General features: G+C 37.2%; 1 protein-coding gene across 3 annotated transcripts in view; it reads right to left on the bottom strand.

The window, feature by feature from the left end:
• HBS1L (HBS1 like translational GTPase) overlaps positions 1-22755 on the bottom strand; it is an 84146-nt gene that overhangs the window by 26326 nt on the left and 35065 nt on the right. For 2 of the 3 annotated variants that reach the window (XR_004284938.1, XM_032339449.1), the window contains exons 5-8: positions 8405-8513; positions 3455-3714; positions 2828-2993; positions 20-137 (exon numbers count right to left, since the gene is read on the bottom strand). Coding sequence is in view for 2 of the 3 variants with exons in the window: in XM_032339449.1 (XP_032195340.1) it covers positions 20-137; positions 2828-2993; positions 3455-3714; positions 8405-8513 (653 nt within the window). In the remaining variant the exon portion in view is untranslated. Of the gene's footprint in view, positions 1-19; positions 138-2827; positions 2994-3454; positions 3715-8404; positions 8514-9271; positions 9294-22755 lie in introns of those variants that run through there. The other variant, XM_032339452.1, reaches the window with a different exon arrangement.

The raw sequence follows: 22755 nt of genomic DNA, 5'->3' as shown, positions 1-22755 counted from the left end.
TCAGGAAACATCTGAATACCTGGGCTGCTCCTGTAATCATATTTGGAATGAAATCCTTATGGCCTGGAGCATCCATTAACGTAATAACTTTGGTTGTGGTCTCAAACTTCGTCATACCAACATCCATTGTTACTCCCCTTAAAGAAAACATAATATGGTTAGAACACACTATAGAAATAATCAATGCTATGGACTAAATTATTTAATAATATGGGCTAAATGACAGTCTAAATTCTTAAGAAATAATGGGAGTTTTATTACACGGTCTACTATTTTGATGAATTAAGCTACCAATTGGGGCTAGAATTTCCGCTGTAACAAAATTACATGTGTATGTCTTTAAAATAAGGCTGTAGATACCACAAGAACATAATCAAAATGCAGGCTTATTTCCCATTTCTTTTTTTTTTCCTTTTGGTAAAAGGCTAGGTAGACTGTAAACAGAGAAAGATACATGGGGATACCTCTGGAGGAAGAAACAGTAACTAATGCACACCAGAGAAGGTAAAGTGAAGAATGACTACTATCAGGAGGCAGTTTTCATCATGTTTATATGTAGATGCTTCACTAATTATAAAAATAAACTTATAAACTTTCATTTGCAAGGCAGATTAGTATGTTACACAATTAGAAAAAATGAAATATCAAAGGAGATAGCAATTTTTTTTAAAAATTGAGAAAGATAAACAGCAGTTTGTTTCACATCCCATTTCATCTTTCTTGGAGACCAACACAGTACCGCTTCTTAGCCACAAAAATGTAGGTTCGGTTTATAAGAAAGCCCAGGAAGAGTCTACAAAGGTACTAAGTCTTTCCAGACATCAGGAAAAGGAAGTCGGGTGGGCAATAAACTGGGTAATCATTCATCCTGGTTTGCCCCAAACAGTCCAGAATAATGGATGGGCCATCCCTTTTACTGCCAAGCGTTCTGACAATTAGAGTAATTTATGTGTCTCCCCTAGCAGAGTGTTGAGGTAACTGTGGGTCTCCCTGATCAAGTCATTCCAGCTTAATCTAAAACAATGGGCCATTTAACTTGGTGGAAATGATGCTTAATTCTAATAATCCTCAAATAATCACGCAGAATACTGATAAACCAAGACTTATTCTGAGCTCCTCCCAATACTGCTTTGACCAGAATATACTCTTGAGCCAGCTCTGGTCTACATTTGTAACCCTAAGGATATGAAAATGTCACTTGTTTTACTAATTTCTGTTCAACCCGAGAAGAGACGACTTATAAATATTTAACACGGTGGGATAAGTAACACACTGTATTTCTGAAATACTATGGAGGAACATACAGTGGTGAGTTAAAATTCTTATTAGGTATCTAGATGTATCTGCTATCTACAGAACCAAAGAATATTCTAAAATTGCATCATGCTAAGCATAGAGAACTACCAGCAGCAAAAAATAACAGCCAACCAGTAGATGTATTATCAAAAATAAAAAATAAAAAAAAACATGAAAATTACTGACTATTCTAGGAATTAGATAATTAGCTCACTTGCCAGCTCAACTCAGATATTAACAAGTTAAGTCATTCTAACTTAAATTTTACTGTTCTCTTTACCCACTTAACAGATGACATAAATATAACTAAAGAGCCATATATTTTAATAATCTGTTTGGTAACCTGGTAGGTAGAAATAAATTATTTAGTCTTCTAACACTGACATCATACCAGGATTCCACTGTTTTCCAACATTCATGTTCCAAAAATTTGCAGCCAACTAATTTTCCTTACTAGTTGGAAAACAAACTTATGATGCGATATAGACTAAAAAAGACCAACTACAAGAAAAAAAAACACCCACCATGATATAAAATTCTGTTTATCAAAAAAACTAAAGAATATTATGTCCCCCCCTTCATTGAGAATTACCTTATATATTATAATGTAGACTATTCAAGACTCAAGAAAATAAATACACACTTTTTTAAAAAAGTATGAAAATCCAAATATATTTTCTAATTATACTCAGAAGGAAGACAGGAACACGGAATAATATCTTTGTTGGTTTAGGACTTTTGGGAGGACTTCAGAGTCTTCAGTCATTTCTTTGACACAGTTGATATACCTGCCATTTCACTTACTAGGTGTCCTCATTCTTTCCTGACAAAGGTGTCATTGGTTCCCCCATCTCTGACAGTTGTGACATGATATAAACCACCACTCTGAATACTCTGAAAGAAACACTTTGGCTGGGGTATATGAATAGCTGTTCTCTCCTGCAGAGTTAGCAACGGGCATAGTAACTGACTAGATTAAATCTCTATTGTAGGAAGCAGATCTAATTACTAGTTCATTGATTCTATCTCATAAAAACATACTACAGAAAGTATAAAGATGAATTAAGTCTGATAATTTAAATATACTGGTCATTTTAATTCTAGACAGAAGACAGTTTACTATAAAAAGTTACCTTCCCTTAAAGTTACCTTATATAAAATTTAGTCTTATTCATAATTTTAATTCCAAATCAAGTCAATTTAACAAATACTTAGGGGGGACAACTAAAACTTCTCCCACAGAATAATTAACTAATTTTTTTACTACCATTTTCCTGTGTGTGGTTTTTTTTTTTTAAGTTTTTTTGATAAACATTCTTTTCAACTATTCTCATAGAATTTGGAAGAGTAGAAAATGTATGTAGATATAATGAAACTATAATAAAAATATTTCCCTCACAAAAGCTTTTCTCTAAAAGAAGTTTCTTAAAATATTTCAGGACATGTTTCATACATATTCAACACATACTATATACTTATTTAAAAGACTATATATCATTTCAAACTAAAAATTTTGAAATATAGTGACTACCTTTCCCTTTCTTCGCCAGTCTCATCCAAGACCCATGCATATGCAAACGAAGCTTTGCCAGCCTTTTTAGACTCTTGTTCATACTTATGCATAGTTCTTTTGTTTACATTACCCAGAAGATAAAGCATATGGCCCATCAGAGTACTTTTCCCAGCATCAACATGACCTAAGGAAAATTGATTCAGGATTAATACTAGGTACATTTTCCAGACGCTGTTCACATTGAGGTGTTACATGAATATGTAATCCAATAGTTCACGTCAGTGTTTAGAGTAATAAATACCAGTTTTTATCAAATGATGGTTAAAGTAAATGGAGAAAAAAAGAGTCTCTTGAGAGAGGGGGGAAATTTCCTTGACTTCTGGAAATTCGAACTGTCAGTAAGACATGGCATTTTCAGAACAGTCACAAAATGAAAATGCCACAAGCAAGTCTAATGACCTCCTTGGTAATCTGGCATTATTTTCCTCAGGGTGACTAGAAAGCACTATGATGTGATACCTCCTTGCTTGTGTCCATTTTCACCCAGAGAGACACTCAGAGTGGGAAAGAGTATACATGCTGCCACCAGGAAGTAGCCAGCTAAGGCAGAGGTGACCAGGCACCGAGAAAAACAAAGGGCATTACCAATGACCACCAAGTTGAGGAGCTGCTTCCCTCCTTGCCGCTTCTCCAGTTCCGCTTTGACATCTATCTGCTGCCTCAGCTTGCCAGACTTTTTCACCGGTGTTGGTGTTGAGCTCTGCTCTTCTGATGTTTGAATGGTGTGGGATGGAAGAACTGGTTTAGAAACAGTGTCAAGAACATCAGAAGCAGCAATGCCAGTTCCTTCACTAAGATGTCCTTTTTGAGGTGTGTGGAAACTATGACCATTTTCTTCAGTTACTCTACAGAAAGCAGAGATAGGAAAAAAAAAGTGTTTAAACCAACTCAACTGACACCCTATAAGGTCAGAAGGGCAGAGAAGTTGTCTTTTCTTATTCCTTATACGGAATATGTTGGTTGCAGACCAACAATGATCTCTTCTAAGTGGCCACTCTATTAAGGTGGAAATGGTAAGTAGTTAGACCCAAACCACACAAATACAGACTTGGAGGATCCCAGGAGAAAAACGGTCCAGCAAACACTAAGATAAGAAGAAAATATTCTATAAAATAACTGAATTCAAGACCACATAGCCTTAGCCATATAATCCTATCAGAACAATTGCATAATGGAGATATTTTGTAAAACTTGGTACTAAATGTGTTCCTAGAGATAAAGTACTATTTAAAAAAAAAAAAAAGCTTCATCCCTAACTCATTCTTCTAACAGGACAGAGACTAACAATCTTTTTTGTTCAAACACTATCCTTAAGGGAGCTAACTCTGTCTACATTTTCTTAATAATTTCAACAAAGAAGTTTTTATTTAATTCATTAATTCAACTAATACTTGATTTTCTAAAAACTACAACTTCTACTAGGCATTGACGTTGAAAAGAAAAGAAGATGCTGATGAGAAATTTATCTACTAATCCCAAAAGCTTACAATCTAGTGTGGGACTCCAATACATAAAGTAGACCCCAAGGCCATGAAGAATAACCTATTCGCTCTTTGATAATGATGATGCCCCCAAAAGTAAACGGGGACCTTAGTTCATTAGCTCTTTGACTGTTATCTATAGAAACTGTATCAGTGCAATCCATCCCATGGACAGCTAGCAGCGATGGGATCTAATCAACCAGACTACAATACAGTTTACATTCCTTTCAGGGACACAGATAAACAGAAATAGGACAAAGAACAGGTTAAACTGCAAATTATTAAGAATGAAACCAATTCTATCCAATTCAATTTGGAACTGGCAAAGAATTACATACAAAAAGCAGTTCATGTGAGAACAGTACATTATTTTCTTCTTGTCCACAGTAACAAAAAAACGGACTCATTTTTCCCCTTTCAGGGCATTTTCATATGCTGAACACTGACCTTCATCCTAGTCCTCAGGGAAAAGTCCCATTAGTTATATTTGCAACTTCCTTAAAAACCTCATACCCACTCCCTTTCTCTCTCTTGCTTTCGTCAATCTCTACTAACAATTTTGGTGTTGTTTGTTGACACCGTGTAGACAGATGAGCTTCATCTAGACCCACAGGGGAAAAAAATTTATGCATGTGAAAAGATTCCAATTCTTTTAAAGGATTTCAACAGGGTAAATTAAGTGAAATCTGAGACTATCATTTGAAAACATTTGAATGACCACAGTTAGTTCTAAAACCAAACATGACAACTCTGCATTTAGACAAGTTGAAAAAACCCTACAAATTATAATAAAAGTGTTCAACCAAAGTAACTAGACATGGGCTCTGGTTCTGATCAGACCCGGGAGAAATCACAATTTCTGGTTTCAAATCTCTGTTTTTAGTTACAGAAGCTTTTCTCCAAAGGAAAGTTTATGTTAACTCCAGTACAGAGAAGAGATCCAAGCAGAACAGCTATGACTGACAGCAGGTAGAGGCCTGAAGCTCAGCTGGCCCAGCAGAGGAAGGGCTTCACAAAGCAGGGGTCTGACTGGATTATTTCATGTACAACTCAATCACATGAAAGGCTTGCTTTTCTCTTGATGTCATGAAAACATTCAAATAAAGTCTAAATAATTGTACAGTTTTAGAAGGAGGTGAACCAAGTAATTAAGAAAGTATCCTAGCTAAGTCTGTGCTTAGTAAAAACTTCTATATATTACGAAGCAAAACTCAGTATTTTAAGGTTTTGAAAAATCTCTAAGATGAGGCCTAAAAAGGCTGTAACTATTGACTGATATGAAAAAAAAAAAAAAAAGTAAGTTGGTTGAATTTTTTCAGGTGCTTTCTGATACAATTTTGTAAACTTGCCTACTATTAAAAAATGACTACTCTGGTATTTTTCCTAAGCCATTGTTCCAAAAGTAGGATTATTTCTACAGGAATGTAGGGACTTAATCTTTCTTCTTCATTTATTTAAATGAGACTGGGAAGCTAATTTAAATTCAAGAGTATTTATTGTCTATGTAAGGTTCTAACCATTTATACTTAAATAAGCTTCTTCTAGAGAGGTATTTACCATCTTTAATATTAGTGAAGAAAAAGTTTGCTGTTTTAGTTTCTTCTAAGCAATGCATTACCCCTTTTTTATGGGCTGCCATTGGGAATCACACTACATAGGTATCTATGATACTGAAATCTTGACTCAAAAGCGTTTTGTTATCCTTCTCTGTGCTTCCTCAAGATCAAATCAGAATTACAGCTTAAATTTTATCCTTAGTATAAACTTTCTGAAAAATCCTATATAAGTATTTGACACAATATAGCTTGGTCCTTAAGCAATATTATACATTGCTGAGTATCCTGATCTCTACCTACAGACCTCTCATGTTCTGATGACTTCTCTCCTAGAGCCGTAACAAAATATTGATGCACAGGCTGCTTTTTCACCTTTATGTTTTTCCAAGTTTGTTTATTTATTTAATATTTTGTTTATTTATTTATTTGACAGAGAGAGAGACAGCCAGAGGGTACAAGCAGAGGAAACAAAAGAAGGAGCAGGAGAAGCAGACTCCCCACTGAGCAGGGAGCCCGATGTGGGACTGAATCCCAGGACCCTGGGACCATGACCTGAGCTGAAGGCAGAAGTTTCTCCGACTGAGCCACCCGGGCACCCCTCCAAGTTTATTTTTAAAATAAAACATATTTCCCCAAGGACTCTGATCAATAAATAAGCTATTCTATGAAAGAAATATGATGAATATTAATGGTCCCTGTCCTCATGAAGCATATAGTCTTGTAAGGTTCTGAAAGGCTTGTATTACACTTGTGAAGTACAGTTAGGTTGTCAAGAATTATTAACTTGTACTTACTATGTTTTTCTTGATCATTTATTATAATTATTCCCATAGATAATTATGCACTTATTTTTAATGTGATACATTAATTTGGGTTACAAAATTATGTAAGATTTCTAAAACATTTTTCAATAAGATTATAAAATCCTTAGTATAAGGAATTATATATTCTATTTATTTTTCTTCCTCTTAGTGGAGATAATCCCATTATCTGTATGGTTCCCAAAACACAAGAATAAAAAAGAAATTTATGATTCTGACAGAAATCTTTTCTGAGAGAAAAGAAATACATTAGGTATTTTGGTAACTAAATGAGGACTCAAAATTATTGTAGTGGGCTACAGTTACCCAAATTAAATGTGATTCATTTTTATTCATTAAATGTCACTCATTAAAATTTCATTCATCCAGTCATTCAACATACACTGAACACTTATTCTGTCCTAGATATGGGATACTTCCCTTCATCTAATTGGAATCTAAATCAAGTATTGCTTCTATAAAATCAAAAATATTGAACTAAGTGATCATAAAGATTCTTTACAACCAAGACTTGTGAAACTTCCATTAATTTATTTTTTTTCCATTTTTTAAAGATTTTATTTACTTATTTATTTTTAAATTTTTATTTATTTTTTTGAAACTTCCATTAATTTAGATACAGCAATGTTATAAGGGAGAAAAATAAGGCTGCTTAGTTTTTATTTCTTGAAATTAAAAAAAAATCCTCTACTTTTTTGTTTATATTTCATAATGTTGACTCTTATCTATCTAAAGGACAGACAAAATAGATGTATAATTTATAAGTAAAGGATTTAAGAAATAATTAAACAATCTGAAAATTTTTGAAGAGGTTTAAAGTTAATGTTTAAAGTTAATGTTTCAAAGAGGTTTAAAGTTTACTGTGTTGTTAAGTCTCAAGCAACCAATTTCCCTGGCTTACAAAAACTCTTCAGAGAGGCGCCTAAGTGGCTCAGTCAGTTTAAGGGGCTGCCTTTGGCTCATGTCATGATCTCTAAGTCCTCAGATCCAGCCCACACAGAGCTCCCTGCTCAGCAGGGAGCCTGCTTCTCCCTCTCATTCTGCCTTTCCCCCTGCTTGTGCTCTGTCTCTCTCTCACTGGAATAAATAAAATCTTAAAAAAAAAAAAAAAGAAAAGAAAGAAAGAAAAAAACTCTTGGGGGAATCCTCTTATAAGAACAAATGAATGCTACTAATGTAGGATCTATAATTTCTCACCAGATTTGAAATTCTAGGTATGTTTCACTTTATATTTTGTGACTTTGTTCTAGTGATCCATTTCATTCAACCTGAAAATCTAAGAGAGTTTAAAGATTAGATTTAGAAAAAAATTTTTAATTAATGATTACATGATTCACCAACCACTTGTATTTCCCAAACACTGCTTACCTACGCCATCTAGTGGTAGGGTTCCCAAGCTCAGAATGCTAGATTTCACAAAATTGAGGATTTTTGTTAAAATTTATTTAATTTATATGAGGAAATGGACAGTGAGATAGATTGAGTAACATGCATATTTAGTATCAAGCCTAATTTCTCAACCCCTGTTCTTTGTACCATGTCACACTGAGGACCCACGTTACTTCAACCTTACTGACACATCATGAAAAATTTATTAAGGTAGGTTCTCTTTTTAACAGTCAAGTGGAAGACAATACTGATTTCCAAAAAAAGATGGTGGAGGGCTTAAGAACTTACCCAGGCACTTCGAATCCCATAGTTTGCTTCTTTCCAGACACAGTCATTTTAGCAACTTTTGGCACAATTTCAGATTCACTTCGAGATGACTGGGAGTCTACTGATTTTCCTAATTAGAGAGTAAAATGTGAAGGGCTAATTAGTTAAAGCTGATTTCTAGAAAATGTTACATACTATATACTACATAAATATACAGCATGATAATTTAGTATTATAGAATTTGTATCTTTATACATATTTTCTCTAAAAAATTCAGTGAACATTAAAATGCTGAAATTCTGTTACCTATATTCTGGGAAATCCCCTACTCCTGGGACGCTGCTGCTATGCTTAACCTCTACCAAATCTCTTCCTAATTTTGAACTGACTCTTAAGTTTCAGTATTAAGAGGTCACAAGGTGGTTTCTGCTCTAAGCCTTGCTCTGACAGAATACCTAGACCCTAGGTCCCTGTCTCCTACCACGCCCTTTCATGCTACTAAAATTGTTTGGTCAGTTAGCAGATGGCTAAGCTATTTTTAATCCCGTGATACCTATAAACTGATGAGCAAGTTAAGAGGCTGCTGAACCCCCTGCTTGTGCTCCCTCTCTCACTGTGTCTGTCAGATAAATAAATAAAATCCTTAAAAATAAAAATAAATAAAATAAAATAAAAAGAGGCTGCTGAATTGTGCTGGACACTGTATATACTTTACTTGCACACAATACTAGGCTTAGGAAGATATTTGGTATCTAACAAGGATATGGGGGAAGAGGTCAATATAGAAAAAGTGAATTAAGAACAAGATCAATTAAGAGCTAGGTCAAAGACTTTAATGCATTTGATATTTAAAAAACAGACCTGTAAAAAAAAAAAAAAAAAACAGACCTGTGATTTATGGAATTCTTTAGAATGTAACTTCGTAATTTTCAGTAATATTACCATCAGGATTGGGTCCACTTAAAACTGGAAACTGCACATGATACACTGGTAAATACATGTACATAAATTACTTTTTAAGTTAGAAAAGGTAAATTAATGTATATAAGGCATACAAAACGTTTGTTATTTGCCTACTCTATGCCAATCCCTATGCTGGAAATATAATGGCAAACAAAAGCAGACATAATCCCTGTGCTGAGAGAGCTTAAATCGAGTGGACAAGGTGCACTTAGTAACCAAAAATAAAAAACCGTTATTAGTGTTAGAATATGTACACGGTACCATAAGGTTTGGTGGCAGGGACCACAAAATAGAAGCTTCCACAGGAAAGCTAAGAGTTCAGCAATGATGCAAAAGGAAAGACGTACACAGAAAGGAAGAGCACTGTGAACTACACACAAGGAAGAGTACTGTGAACAGAGAGAGTAGCCTGCACAGTGACTGTGCTGTGGGAGGCAGCGTGGACCTCAGAGGAAGTAAGAACAGAAGGGAAAGGGAACGCAGCTCACTAACTGAAGCTTAAGTGGGGACAGCGGCCAGGCCACACAGGGAGCCCTCAGGCCAGGCCAGAGAGCCTAACACTTGTTCTAACAAAATAGGAAGCCACCAAAACGATGTAAGCAAGTAAGAGGAAGACCAAGAGAGAGGAGAAGACAGAGTCAAGCTCAAGGACAGGTGTGGGCTGGAGCATCTATCTGTGATTCATCAGCACATGGTAAGTAGTTGAAGACACACACCTAAGTGAGATCACAAAGCAATACAGACTAAGAACAGAAGTAGTTCTAGGACAGGGCCTTGAAAGAAATCCAGCCTTTAATCGTTACAGGGACCCTGAGCCTACAAAAGGTGACTAAGGAGGGCCGGGGTGGGGGGTGCCAAGGAAGCCTGGGGAAGAGTGGCTGATGGGGCTGGCACCACCCAAGTAACGGGAAACATTCACTAGTGACATGATCGCCTCAAGTAAAGGTCACTGGTAGAGTCTGTAAGAGCCATCTGGGAGAAGTGAGAGAAGGAAACATCACAATGGGTTTAAAAAAAGAAAAAAAAAGTGAAGATGAGAAAACAGAGGCAGTACCTAGCCACGATCTCTTATCCACACTTCCACAATGTGAAAGCTATGGAAAATTAAGGTTTTTGTCTTATTTGAATTTGGAAGCAAAACCTGACCTAAACTGACATGAAGGCTATTATAGCCCTTATTTATCCCACTTAAAGTGAAAAGTCATACATATCAAGGTCAGAAATCACAATGTGATGATTATAGGGTGCAGCCCCCCATTCCACTGAGGTTATCACACCACAGGTAGAACATACATGGTAATGCTTTTCCACATTCCAAAACTTCAGATTCCTGAGGCAACTCTGGTCCCAACAGCTTTCGATGAGAGAATACAGGCATGTGCAAATGACTCACTTAAAAAGTTTGGCTGGAAAGGGAGGGCTATGGTAGAATGGTAGCAAAAAGGTCAGCTGAGGGGTGCCTGGGTGGCTTAGTGGGCTAAGCCTCTGCCTTCTGCTCAGGTCATGATCTCAGGGTCCTGGGATCGAGCCCTGCATCGGGCTCTCTGCTTGGTGGGGAGCCTGCTTCCCCCTCTCTCTGCCTGCCTCTCTCCCTACTTGTGATCTCTCTCTTTCTCTCAAACAAATCTTAAAAAAAAAAAAAAAAAGTTCAGCTGATAGAAAGGACAGCACTGAGAGGCACTGGTTGAAAATATTAGGAAGAGAGAACATCACATTACATATTTTAGAACTCCTGGGAAAGCAGAAAGGGAAAGGATATGAGGCATAGGCCGAATCTAAATTAAGACAGGTATTTTACTATACAGGAGATAGGTTTGTTTGTTGAGGAGCTGGAAGATGAAAATTCCTAATGGTGAGCTTCTACTTACTCTGTCACAAGGAGCCAGTTACCTGGTGAGACTGAGGGTGAACAAGGGAAGTAAAAGAACTGGTGAAGCAAATGGTTTTCAATAGTCATCATACAAGGGGGAATGGCTGGACAGTAGTGAAGGCCCACTTAAGATCTGTGATAACACCTGAAACTGATGTAACACTGTGGGTCAATGATACTCAAATAAAAACATAGGTGATAATAAATTTATAATGGAATCACTCTGCCTTTCTTTTGTGACTTTTTTTTTAAAGATTTTTATCTATTTATTTGACAGACAGAGAGAGATCACAAGTAGGCAGAAGACAGGCAGAGAGAGAGGGGGAAGCAGGCTCCCCGCTGAGCTGAGAGCCCGATGTGGGGCTCAATCCCAGGACCCTGAGATCATGACCTGAGCTGAAGGCAGAGGCTTAAACCACTGAGCCACCCAGGCGCCCCTCTTTGTGACTTTTTCTAGCAATGTTCAGCCATTTAGGAACAGGCACAGCAAAGGCATTAACTACTTCATTCAGGGTTACATTTCTACCCAACAGATGCAAGGAGAAAGCAGAGAAATAAGGCAGTTAAAGGTATTGGCAAAATGGGAGGAAAAGTTATTGAAATTAATCAAACAGGAATCCTAAGTGGGATTAAACAAATAAAATGACAAAGGAAGAGTACTGATGCACTGGGATAAAGAAGAGAGGTCCACAGGTCAAGAGAAGGTCATGACCTGAGAAGCACAACTAGATAGTTGTGGTCAGAACAGGACTATGAATTCATGATTCTGAAGGAGGGGAATTAGAGTGAATTGCTAAGGAGTTAAAGGTCACTGGAAATCAAGTGGTCAAGAAACTGTAAGTCCAGGTGGGGTTTCTGTCAGTGTTTTCCCACACTGATGCACAAATAAGCTACGATCATCAAGAACTGAAGCTGAAGAAGAGTACTATAGGCCAACTGCCAGTATTCAATGAACAAGGAAGAGTAGACAACGAGGTTGCTCAGTAAATGACAGCAGTAAGGACTAATGAACAGGTGATTTAGGCAAAAGATGGGAATTTCAAAGGTGCAGAGACTTGAGGGGGAAAAAAAAGAATGGAGGAATAAGGAAAAGGCAGTAAAGAGAACAAAGTTGACATTCCAGGCCCTAAGGTTTGAGAGAATTGAAATGAAGTAAGGCAAGGAGTGGAAAAAACACTTGGAAAACACTGAAAATTACAGAGAGGTTTGATTTTTATGGAAGAGAAAAAAAAAAAAGCAGTTCCAGAGTTATAGGAAAAGTAGAGAGGAGTGAGAGATGAGACAGGGATAAAAAAGGAGGACACACGGTACTGACAATGATGATGATGATGATGCTGATGCTGGTGGTAGTGCTGGTGTCCGTAGGTAGGTAAGACATCCTAAGGCAAGGCAAAGAGGCATGGTGGATTTTGGCCTCTATCCAAATAGGGCAGAAGAGTCATAAAGCACAGAAATGTCTTATTTCAAGCTATCCAGGACTAATTCCCACTTCCTACACATTTAGTACATTAAAACACTGTAATTTTGACTTAAAAAAAAAAAACTAAAACTAAAATGACACAGAAGGTCTTAGGCACAAAAATCACAATATGATCTTATAGTACTTCTGTGGGATGCAATAAATATAAAACCTTTTCACTTCTAGTGATTCTTATCCATAAGACATCAAACACAAGATGTAGTATTTCAAAAATTCAATTAAGTGAAAAAATCTTTTTTTTTCTCAGAGTAAAATAAGTCTAGTATTATAGTTCTGACTATCACCCATTAGAGCAGTAATTCTGAAATCTTATTTAGGTCACATACCCCTTTAAGAAGCTCACAAAAACAATGAGAAATACTTGCCAGAAAAACTCACCATACACACTAATTTTGCATGCTATTTCAAGGGGTTCAATAATTCTACCTGTAGAATCCTCCCTTTGATAAACTTGACTTGGGCTATTTTGGAAATACGCGAATTTCAATTTGGTGTTATCCACAAAGAAAAAAGATACATTCAGTAAATTCCCACTGAGCTGTTGTCAACAGCAATGTGATACACTTCCACCTACCCAACCATATTACAAAGTTCCTCTCATAATTACCATCAGACTGATGCCAGGCAAAATCTACAACTAAGTTAGAAGTGAACTAATAACTCAAATAACCAGTCATGGATCACTAAGAGACACATATGAGTATTTGAAGCCATCACATAAAAGTATGAAATGTTTACTGTGTTCTCCGACCTTCCCCAACCAACTAGAAATTCATTCACTGCATAACATACCTCAAAAAACTGAGCATTAAATTTTCAGAAAGTCCAAAAAATGTCAGTATGGAATGAATACTTGCACAGAAAAAGGAGGCATGGCTTCTGGTTCCTGCTCTGCCACTACTTAGCTACTACCTACCTTACAGCTTAAGCAGTCCCCTTAATTTTGCTAGCTTCAGTTTTCTGATCTACAGATCATCCTCAACCTACAATGGAGTCAGGTCTCAATAAACCCATCAGAAGCTGAAAACATCATATGCTGAGAATGTATTTAATACACCCAACCTACAGAACTTCAAAGTTTAGCCTAACCTACTTTAAATATGCTCAGAACATTTGCATTGGCCTACAGTTGGGACAGCTTATCTAATACAAAGCCTACTTTTTAGTATAGTGGTGAGTATCCAATGTAATCTACTCAGTACTGTACAGAAAGTGAAAAACAGAATGGCTGTGTGCATACTGGCTGAAGACCCCTGTGATCAGGTGAGTTACTGGAAGGTGCAGCTCACCACCACTGTCCAGCATCATGAGGGAAGATAGCACCACATTATCAACTGAATAAAGATCAAAATTCGAAATCCAAGGTATGGTTTCTAATGAATGTATATCTTCAGCAACACTGTAAAGTCAAAACATCTAAGTAGAACCATTTTAAGTGGGAAACCATCTGTTACAATGAAATAAATGATTTCTGTCCAGTATTAGGTCTCTGACTCCCAAACCACTAAAATGATTTTTAAATCAAATAGCCCATTATGAGGTAAAAGTAAAATGTGTCATTCCAGAGGAAAATAATCAATGTCCTCCCCCAAGTCATATAAAACCAATCACAAAAAGATCTGCATTCTGAAATTTCACATATTAGTGACTAGTGTTCAGGTTCTAGGAAAACGGAGGAGAATCAATCATCATTTTGATTTTTCATTCAGATGGAAAAAACAGCTTACCCAGCTGATCAAGCTTAACCTGCTTATTTTATAGACGAAAAAATGACACAAGGAAATTAAGTGACTTCACAGGAAGTGGCAGGACCCGCACTTAATCATCTCACCCTACCTGTCCAATTCACCATTTTCAAATACTAGTTGTCTCTAAAGCAAAGCCTTCTTTTGTCCCTGTAGTTATTCCTTCATGGGATGCTTTCTCCAGGACTTCACTGCTTCTTTTCTCAACTGAGATCTAAATAGCAGTGTCTAAGTTTTCTCTTAAAATACAAAATTATCTAGGTCCCTTGCCCTGAAGATCTTTTTTAATGTATATGCCTTTGTAAAAGATACAAAGCTCAATTTCCCCAGCATCACACAACTATCATAATCTTGCTGAATTTACTGAACATGTAAACTTACATATCCACATGATTTACCTATCTCTGATTTAATTTTTTGGTCTTAAAGCACACTCAATTTTAGACTACCAGCTCTTGGGAGGGTGAAAACTGTCTTATACATATGTTCACATACTCCATAGCACATGAAAACAGTGTTGTGCCCACAACAAACATTCCAGAGAGTTTAATGATTATTAATCCCTAAGAGTTTACATTTTGAAGACATGAGATAATCTACTGCTTCTGCAAATTGTCGTCAATCTCTTCTTTGGACAATAACCTCAACTTACTCTCTATTACTTGCACATAATACCAGTCACCTCCTAACCCTGAGAGATCTGCATTCTAGAAAGCCAATTATGGGCATTCTCGTATGCTCTCCTGTTAGGTGCTTACATGTTCTTCTGCCTTCATAACAACTATGCCAAGTATGTATAATCATACCTACTTTACTTTAGGAAAACTGAGGTCTGTATTGGTTGATTTGACAAAGGCTATACAACTGTGGCCTGTGATATAACTGGGTTTAGAAAAAGACATGAATCGCATGGTGGCTATTCTCAAAGGGCTTATACACTACCCTGGGAGACAATTATAAAGTGGTAGAGATGAGTTATAGAAACAATAAGAGAATTCAAAGTATGCATCTAATTAGGAAAGTCTTGCAACAAATGAAATTTGACATGACCCTGAAAAGAAAAAGAAGGCAAAAATAATTTGAGAAAAAGCATATTTAAGGGTCAACCAGGCAAAAATCTGAGTAAGACTGGGCTTTGTCACAGAGAGTATCAAAAAAGTATACTTTATCTTTAGATTGAGCCCAGTTTTTTTTTTCTTCTTAATTTGCTTAAGTATCACTCAAGTAAGTTTAAAGAGTACATAACAACAACAAAAGAATGATCCAGTAGTACAAAATCCAAAGGGACTATTTTGGGAAGAAGCAAGCCAAGCTGATGCTGACGTTCATCTGGAAGAGTAAATGTGAGAGAATGACCAATAAAATTTTTAAATTAAGAATAATAGGGGACTTGAACTACCAGATGTTGAGACCTCTTATAAAGCTGGAGTAAATTAAAATGGGGTCATAAGAATAGTTTGATGAATGAGAACAGAGCATCTGCAAATGGACCAATTAATAGAAATATATTTCTTATACGTAAGAACAGCATTTGAGTATATACAAAAATATTTAAGAATATGCAGAGTTACAAATAGAAATTCAATATATGCAAAGTGGTATTTCAAATCAGTGGGAAAAGGATGGGTTATTCCATGTTGTATTGGGAATACTGGCCATTCACTGGAAAGAAATGTTCTATCATATGTCTGTGGTGTATCATATATAAATTCTTTGTTGATCAAAGATGAATATAAAGAAGAAAAATATAAAAATATATTTATAGGCCTCCTCGGTGGCTCAGGTGGTTAAGTGACTGCCTTTGGCTCAGGTCATGATCCCGGGGTCCTGGGACCTGGTCCCACATGGGGCTCCCTGCTTAGCAGGGAGCCTATGCTTCTCTCTCTCCCTCTGCCTGCTACTCCCCGTTTGTACACACACTCTCTCTAACAAATAAATAAAATCTTAAAACAAAATAAAAATAAAAATATATTTATAGGGGCACCTAAGTGGCTCAGTCAGTTAAGCCTCTATCTTCTGCTCAGGTCATGATCCCAGGGTCCTGGAACAGAGCCTCACAATGTGCTCCCTGCTCAGCAGGAAGCCTGTCTCTCCCTTTCCCTCTGCCCCTCCCCCGCTGCTTGTGCATTCTCGCTCTCTCAAATAAAATCTTTACACAATATATTTCCTTTAGAAATATATATTTATAATCTTTAAGTAAGACTAACAAGTTTTATATAAGATTTCTCCCTGATTAAATATACCACAAGGAAACATAAAATATGTAAGGGAAATATATATATATAATAAAAGAACTCCTGAGAAGGAAAAGTGAATTGGGGGAAATCGGAAGGAGAGATGAAGCATGAGAGACTGTGGACTCTGAGAAACAAACTGAAGGTTTTGGAGGGAGGTGTGGAGGGGGATAGGTGAGCCTGGTGGTGGGTACTATGGAGGGCACATATTGCATGGAGCACTGGGTGTGGGGCATAAACAGTGAACTTTGGAACACTGAAAAACAAAATAAAATTATAATTTAAAAAATAATAAAAAAAGAGCTCCTAACAAACCAACAAGAGAAAACAACTCAGAGAGAAAGAAGTGAACAATAAAAGCACCAGGTCAAGATACACAAGTCAAAGAAAGGTGTAGCAGTGGAAAGGGGAAACACAAATCAGAGGGGACTGAGGAAAAGGGCTAAAAAGTGGAGGTGGTAGGAGAGAGGACAGAGAGAGAGACAGGGCAGAGGAACAAATAGATATATTTCTACTTTTTTATTAGTATCTAGAGTTGCCAAGGGAAAGAGGAAGAAGAGTGCTATCTTACACTATTAGCAAGAGCACAGCCTGATGTACTTTTGGCACAGAAAAATGTGATAAAGTCAAAAATTTTACTATGTACATTATACTTCTGGCAATGTGTTCTACATAAATATTAACAGGACTATAGAACGGTGTATGAACATTATTTACTGTGGTGCTGTCTGTAATGGCAAAAAAAGGTGGGTATATGTCAATAAGGGAACAGTTAAACAAATTACAGTACTTCCAAACAATCAAGATATAAAAGTAGTAAACCCACACTCATGAAAAGGAAACCATGACACATTAAGTGGAAAAAGCAAGTACAATATTAAATAGCAAAGATGCTGTATCACTATATTATCGGCATTAAAAAGTCCATAAGAATGGAAGTGAACTTTTAGAAGTGATTACATCTAGAGAGTGATAATAAAAAGGAGGTATCTTTCATTTCAAAATGTATATACATTGCTTCTCAGCCTTTTGGCTAAGATCAAGTGCAAAATGTACATACTTCTATGATAACAACTATATTATTTTTATAATTAAAAATGTTTAAGTGAAGGGGTGCCTGGGTGGCTCAGTTGGTTAAGCATCTAATTTCAGCTCAGGTCATGATCTCAGGGTCCTAGGATCAAGCCTGCACAGAACTTCCTGCTTGGCAGGGAGTCTGCTGCCCCACCCCCAGTTTGTGCTCTCTTTCCCTGTCACATAAATAAAATTTTTAAAATGTTTAAGTGAAAAGCATACAAATTAAGCTAAATACTTCAAAACACTAAAAACTTCTTTCTACACTGTTCTTCAGGGCACTCTTGATTTTTCTTAGAAGTTAATAATATAAATCCTACTTGACAATAACAGAATCAGCATACCACAACCCAAACTCTTCCCACCAATGATCCTGAATACCACACACTACTGAAAAGTTCGTGTTTGGAAACGAAAGTGCCAAGTTCATCTAGCCAATCATTCGATGACAACTATATATTCAGAATGCTCCACTAAGCTGAAAGAAATACTCTCGATTAGACTCTGAAGCTTCTTGACAGAAATGGCTGTAATTTTTTTCTTTCTCTCTTTCTGCAAATATTTATACTTTGTACCTCATTGATGCATGTTTGCTGACTGCTGAAGTGAACAAACAAAATCACTGCCTCCTAGCTCTTCCAATGCTCTGACAAATTTCTAAAGGAATAAGGATGAAAACTAAAAGGGAATTATCAATGTGACTTCTCTGAACAACGTCATGGTAACTCTATCTTGCACACCTCGCGTGCTCTAGAGCTGGATTTCCCAGCCTTGGTCCTGCTGATACTTCAGCAGGAAAGTTTTCTGCTGGGGGGTTAGGGGGCGCAGGGAGGTGTTCTGGCGTCCCCTCCACAGGATGTTTAGCAGCATTTCCTTAGGGTCTACACTTTCCTCCAGGTGAGGTCTGCTCTATAATTATTTGAAAAAACATTAAATACACACTCTATACCCTATAATCACCATCTCAAAAGCATAGATCCTCTCCTAACTCATCTTCTTGCCCACAAACTGATCAAATGCCTTTTCTTGTCCAATCAAGCTTGAAATCCCAGTTATTGATTTCTGATTCCTTTTCTCAAAACCTCTATATACTACCAATACTAATTCTATTTACTTTTTCCCCATAAACATTTCTCAAATTTGTCCTTTCCTTTCCTTTCCCATCTACTTAGGTCAGGCCCTTAAGACCTCAAGGCTAATTTACCTTTCAAAACTCATCTCTTCCCTATTACTCCTGTAAGTGGACTGAAATTTTCTGGCACATGCACCTCTTGTCTTCTCACATCCAGGGCCATGGCCCATGCTATTTCCATGTTCATGCAAATACTGTTATTTTCATTAAAATTATTCATACAAGGAAGCCAAGGCTTCTTGATAATGCTGGAATCACAGAGGCCAACGTTAGCACTGTATGATCAAAGATTCAGATTCATCCTACAAAAATTTACTGAGAACCGACAAGGCAGAAACACCTGTCTCCTCTGTATAATTGGCAATAGAATATAGTAACTGTAGATCCAGTTGCACACTTTCATGCTTCCATAGGAGAACCCCATAACCACTCCATGTCAAAAGCCTCCAACTTACCACAGTCTGGTCAAGTAGGTAAGACATGGACTCTGCTGCAAGACAGCCTAGGTGGAATCCAGGCTCTGCTATTAACTATGTGACTTCAAATGAGTTATAGAACTTCCTTCTGTGCCTAGGTTCCTCATCTACAAAATAACAATAATGGAATCTACCTTACAGAGATGTTATGAGATTTTAAATAAGCCAATACACGTATACTACTTAGAGCAACGTGTGACATATATTAAGTATTCCGTGCTCCATAGCGATGACAAAAAGCAGCATAGTCTGTGGGTCTCTGATATCACCAAAATACCAACTTCCTTTTCCTCATTTGAAACCAGGGTAGCCACAGACACATATTACTCTCTGGCAATCACATATTAATGATGGGGAGAAGGAATATGCCAACTGTGACACTGCGCTAGGTACTAGGATAAACAGATAAAATAATACAACATAATTCCTATCCTCAAGAAACAGAAGTCTACTAGAGGTAACACACGTACTACCATGGGAACTGTGACAATGCAGGAAAAATCAGTGTACAGGAAAGGTGCCACCCATCCACACTGAAAGAATTTCCTTTAAAATATTCCTAATAAATCTTGGAGGACAAAATAAGGAAAAGGGGATCAGGAAATAAGACACAATGCCTGAAATAATAGGACTACTGGTATATCAGCATGCCTGGGACACAGGGTAAGAGGGTAAGTGGGTAAGACATAAGAAAGCAGGCAATACACTGAGGGCCATGAAAAACACTGAGGAATTTAACGTGGTTATGAAATATAAGAAGACTCACCAACATATTATGCTTAGCGAAATAAGTCAATCAGAGAAAGACAACTATCATATGACCTCCCTGATACGAGAAAGTGGAGATGCAATGTGGGGGGTTTGGGGGGGTAGGAAAATGAAACAAGATGGGATCGGGAGGGAGACAAACCATAAGAGACTCTTAATCTCACAAAACAAACTGAGGGTTGCCAGGGAGAGGCGGTAGGGAGAGCGTGGTGGGGTTATGGACATTGGGGAGGGTATGTACTATGGTGAGTGCTGTGAAGTGTTTAAACCTGGTGATTCACAGACCTGCACCTCTGGGGCTAATAATACATTATATGTTAATTAAAAAAAAAAAAAGACTCACCAACAGAATTAAAGTATTAGAATAAAGTATGAGAGCTTCTAAAACTCACTCTGACCACGGCATGGAAAACGGATTATGAAGGCAAGACTGGAGAGAGAACAGTTAGAAAACTGTTGTCCTAACACAGAAAAGAAATTCTATGCATTGACCCAAAATAAGAATGATTGGAGACAATGAAAGGGATATCCAAGCTATTACAAGGTAAAATTAGAACTACTTGATACCTGGATGTATGTAAGGAGGTGAGATAAGTAAAAGTTTCCAAATTTTCCAGCAAGGAAGAAAGATCAGATGTTTCTGTCATTACCGAAAAGAAAATATATTCCCAAGAACTAAAAGAAATCTGCTATCAGTGTCTTGCGTCTCTTGACTGGTCCTTTCATCAAGTGCAAAATTACAAAAGTCCATACAGAAACTGCCTCCTCCTAAATAGACGGGGATTGCCACCAACTTATTTTTTTAAACACTGCTTAGATACTATCTCGGGTCTTGAGAGTTTTGCAAGTTAAATTATAACATGTTCTTGGCACTGGGGACACAAAGATGAGTAACAGTCTCTGTTTTCAGGTAACTTTCATTCTAAATGTGACAGACATGTAGACAGACAAGACTGAAAGAAAATACAAAGAGATTAAAGAGAATTTTGCGGGAGACAAGTGCTACGACTATAACTGAGCAAGTACCAAAGCACAGGGAGTGAGAAAGTGCAACGGGCAGGAGAGCAAAATACATCCGTACATCGTGATGAGGAATTAAATGTCAGGGAGGCAACAAATCAAGATCTTAATCCCCAGGACTCTAAATCAGATACAAATATAGAACACATTGGGTCTGAGATTCTTGCAAGGCAAAGAGAACTTGGATAGAAACCTGGATAATCACGTTTGCAGAACAGAAGAAAGGAGAGCACTATTTAAACACAGGAAGCAACTTATGGCCTGGGAACAGATGAGGCAGCCTCTGGAAAGGGATGGATGACAAGGCAGGCAGGCCACGGAGGAACTCTAACGAATACAGGTGTAGACAGAAAATAAGTGTTCACATTCCTTGTAGAATCCTTCCATGGAGTTTAGATTCATGTAGTCAGGCAATTTTGTGGGCTATATTTTTAGAGATCATGTGCTCCAGTCCCTCCTTTTACAGATGAAAAATTTAAGTAGATTTCTAAAGATCACATGTCTCACGGAAATTTTGCTTCTTTTCTCTGGGCTGCTTCCAAGCCATGTTCCCCTTTCCCATTTCTGGTTGCACCGCCTCCAGACTTCATGGGCTTGATTTTCCCAAGGGCTGAACCAGGTTTATTTTGAAGTTAAATGTATACAAAACTGCTCAATCAAATCTCTATAAACTGTCAATCCTTTGTCAAGATGATGATTTTGTGATTTTAGCGAGGTTAATCATTAGTAGCTACTCAGATGCTTCAGATAAGTTGTTAAAATCAAGAATTCTGATTTCCTTTAATGTTTGCATTTCAAAATCTCCGAAGAATCTATTTGGTTAGAGCTTAGTAGTTAAATCATTCTCTGGCCGGGGCGCCTGGGTCGCTGAATGAGTTGAACCTCTGCCTTCGGCTCGGGTCATGGTCCCAAGGTCCTGGGATCAAGCCCTACATCAGGCTCTCTGCTCAGCAGGGAGGCTGCTTCCTCCTCTCTCTCTCTGCCTACCTCTCTGCCTACTTGTGAGCTCTGTCTGTCAAATAAATAAATAAAATCTTTAAAAAAAAAAAATTCTCTGGTTAGCAAAGAAGTTGCTGATACAATTTTAAATTCCGGTGGGAAACCAGAAGGATAAGCTAATCTTACCCTAATAACAAATACATGCATACTAACTCCTTAACCTTTTGCTGATGCTGATTTTCAGAGGGGAAAGTGATATTTAGGCTCTAAAGCATAAGGCTATCAATTTTAGGTTCACACATGATACTCCTAAATTCTTACCGATGAGAACTCCAGACCAAAATGGTATGACTTGAAGTCAAAAACCTTTACTGGATATTCTCATACAGCATATATTGTTTTCTGACTATACTGTAAAATATCAATATAAAATATGTGCCTTATCTTTCCAACTAACCTATGAGCTCCAGAATGGTACTTTTTGATGTTTTCCACAACATCCAGTCCGGTGCCTGGTTCATACATACTAGTTACTCAAATATTTAATAAGATTACATAATTTTATAGATGGAAAAAAGTAATATATTCTCTAAGCCAGTGATTCTCAGCTTGGGAAGAGAAGGTGGAGGAAAGAACAAGACCATCCTTGTCCCTCTTCCTTTGAAAATCCT

This window comes from Mustela erminea, chromosome 4 (genome assembly GCF_009829155.1).
Source record: "Mustela erminea isolate mMusErm1 chromosome 4, mMusErm1.Pri, whole genome shotgun sequence".
Lineage (NCBI taxonomy): Eukaryota > Metazoa > Chordata > Mammalia > Carnivora > Mustelidae > Mustela > Mustela erminea.
The sequence above is the reverse complement of the archived record's forward strand: the minus strand, read 5'-3'. Positions and strand labels throughout refer to the sequence as shown.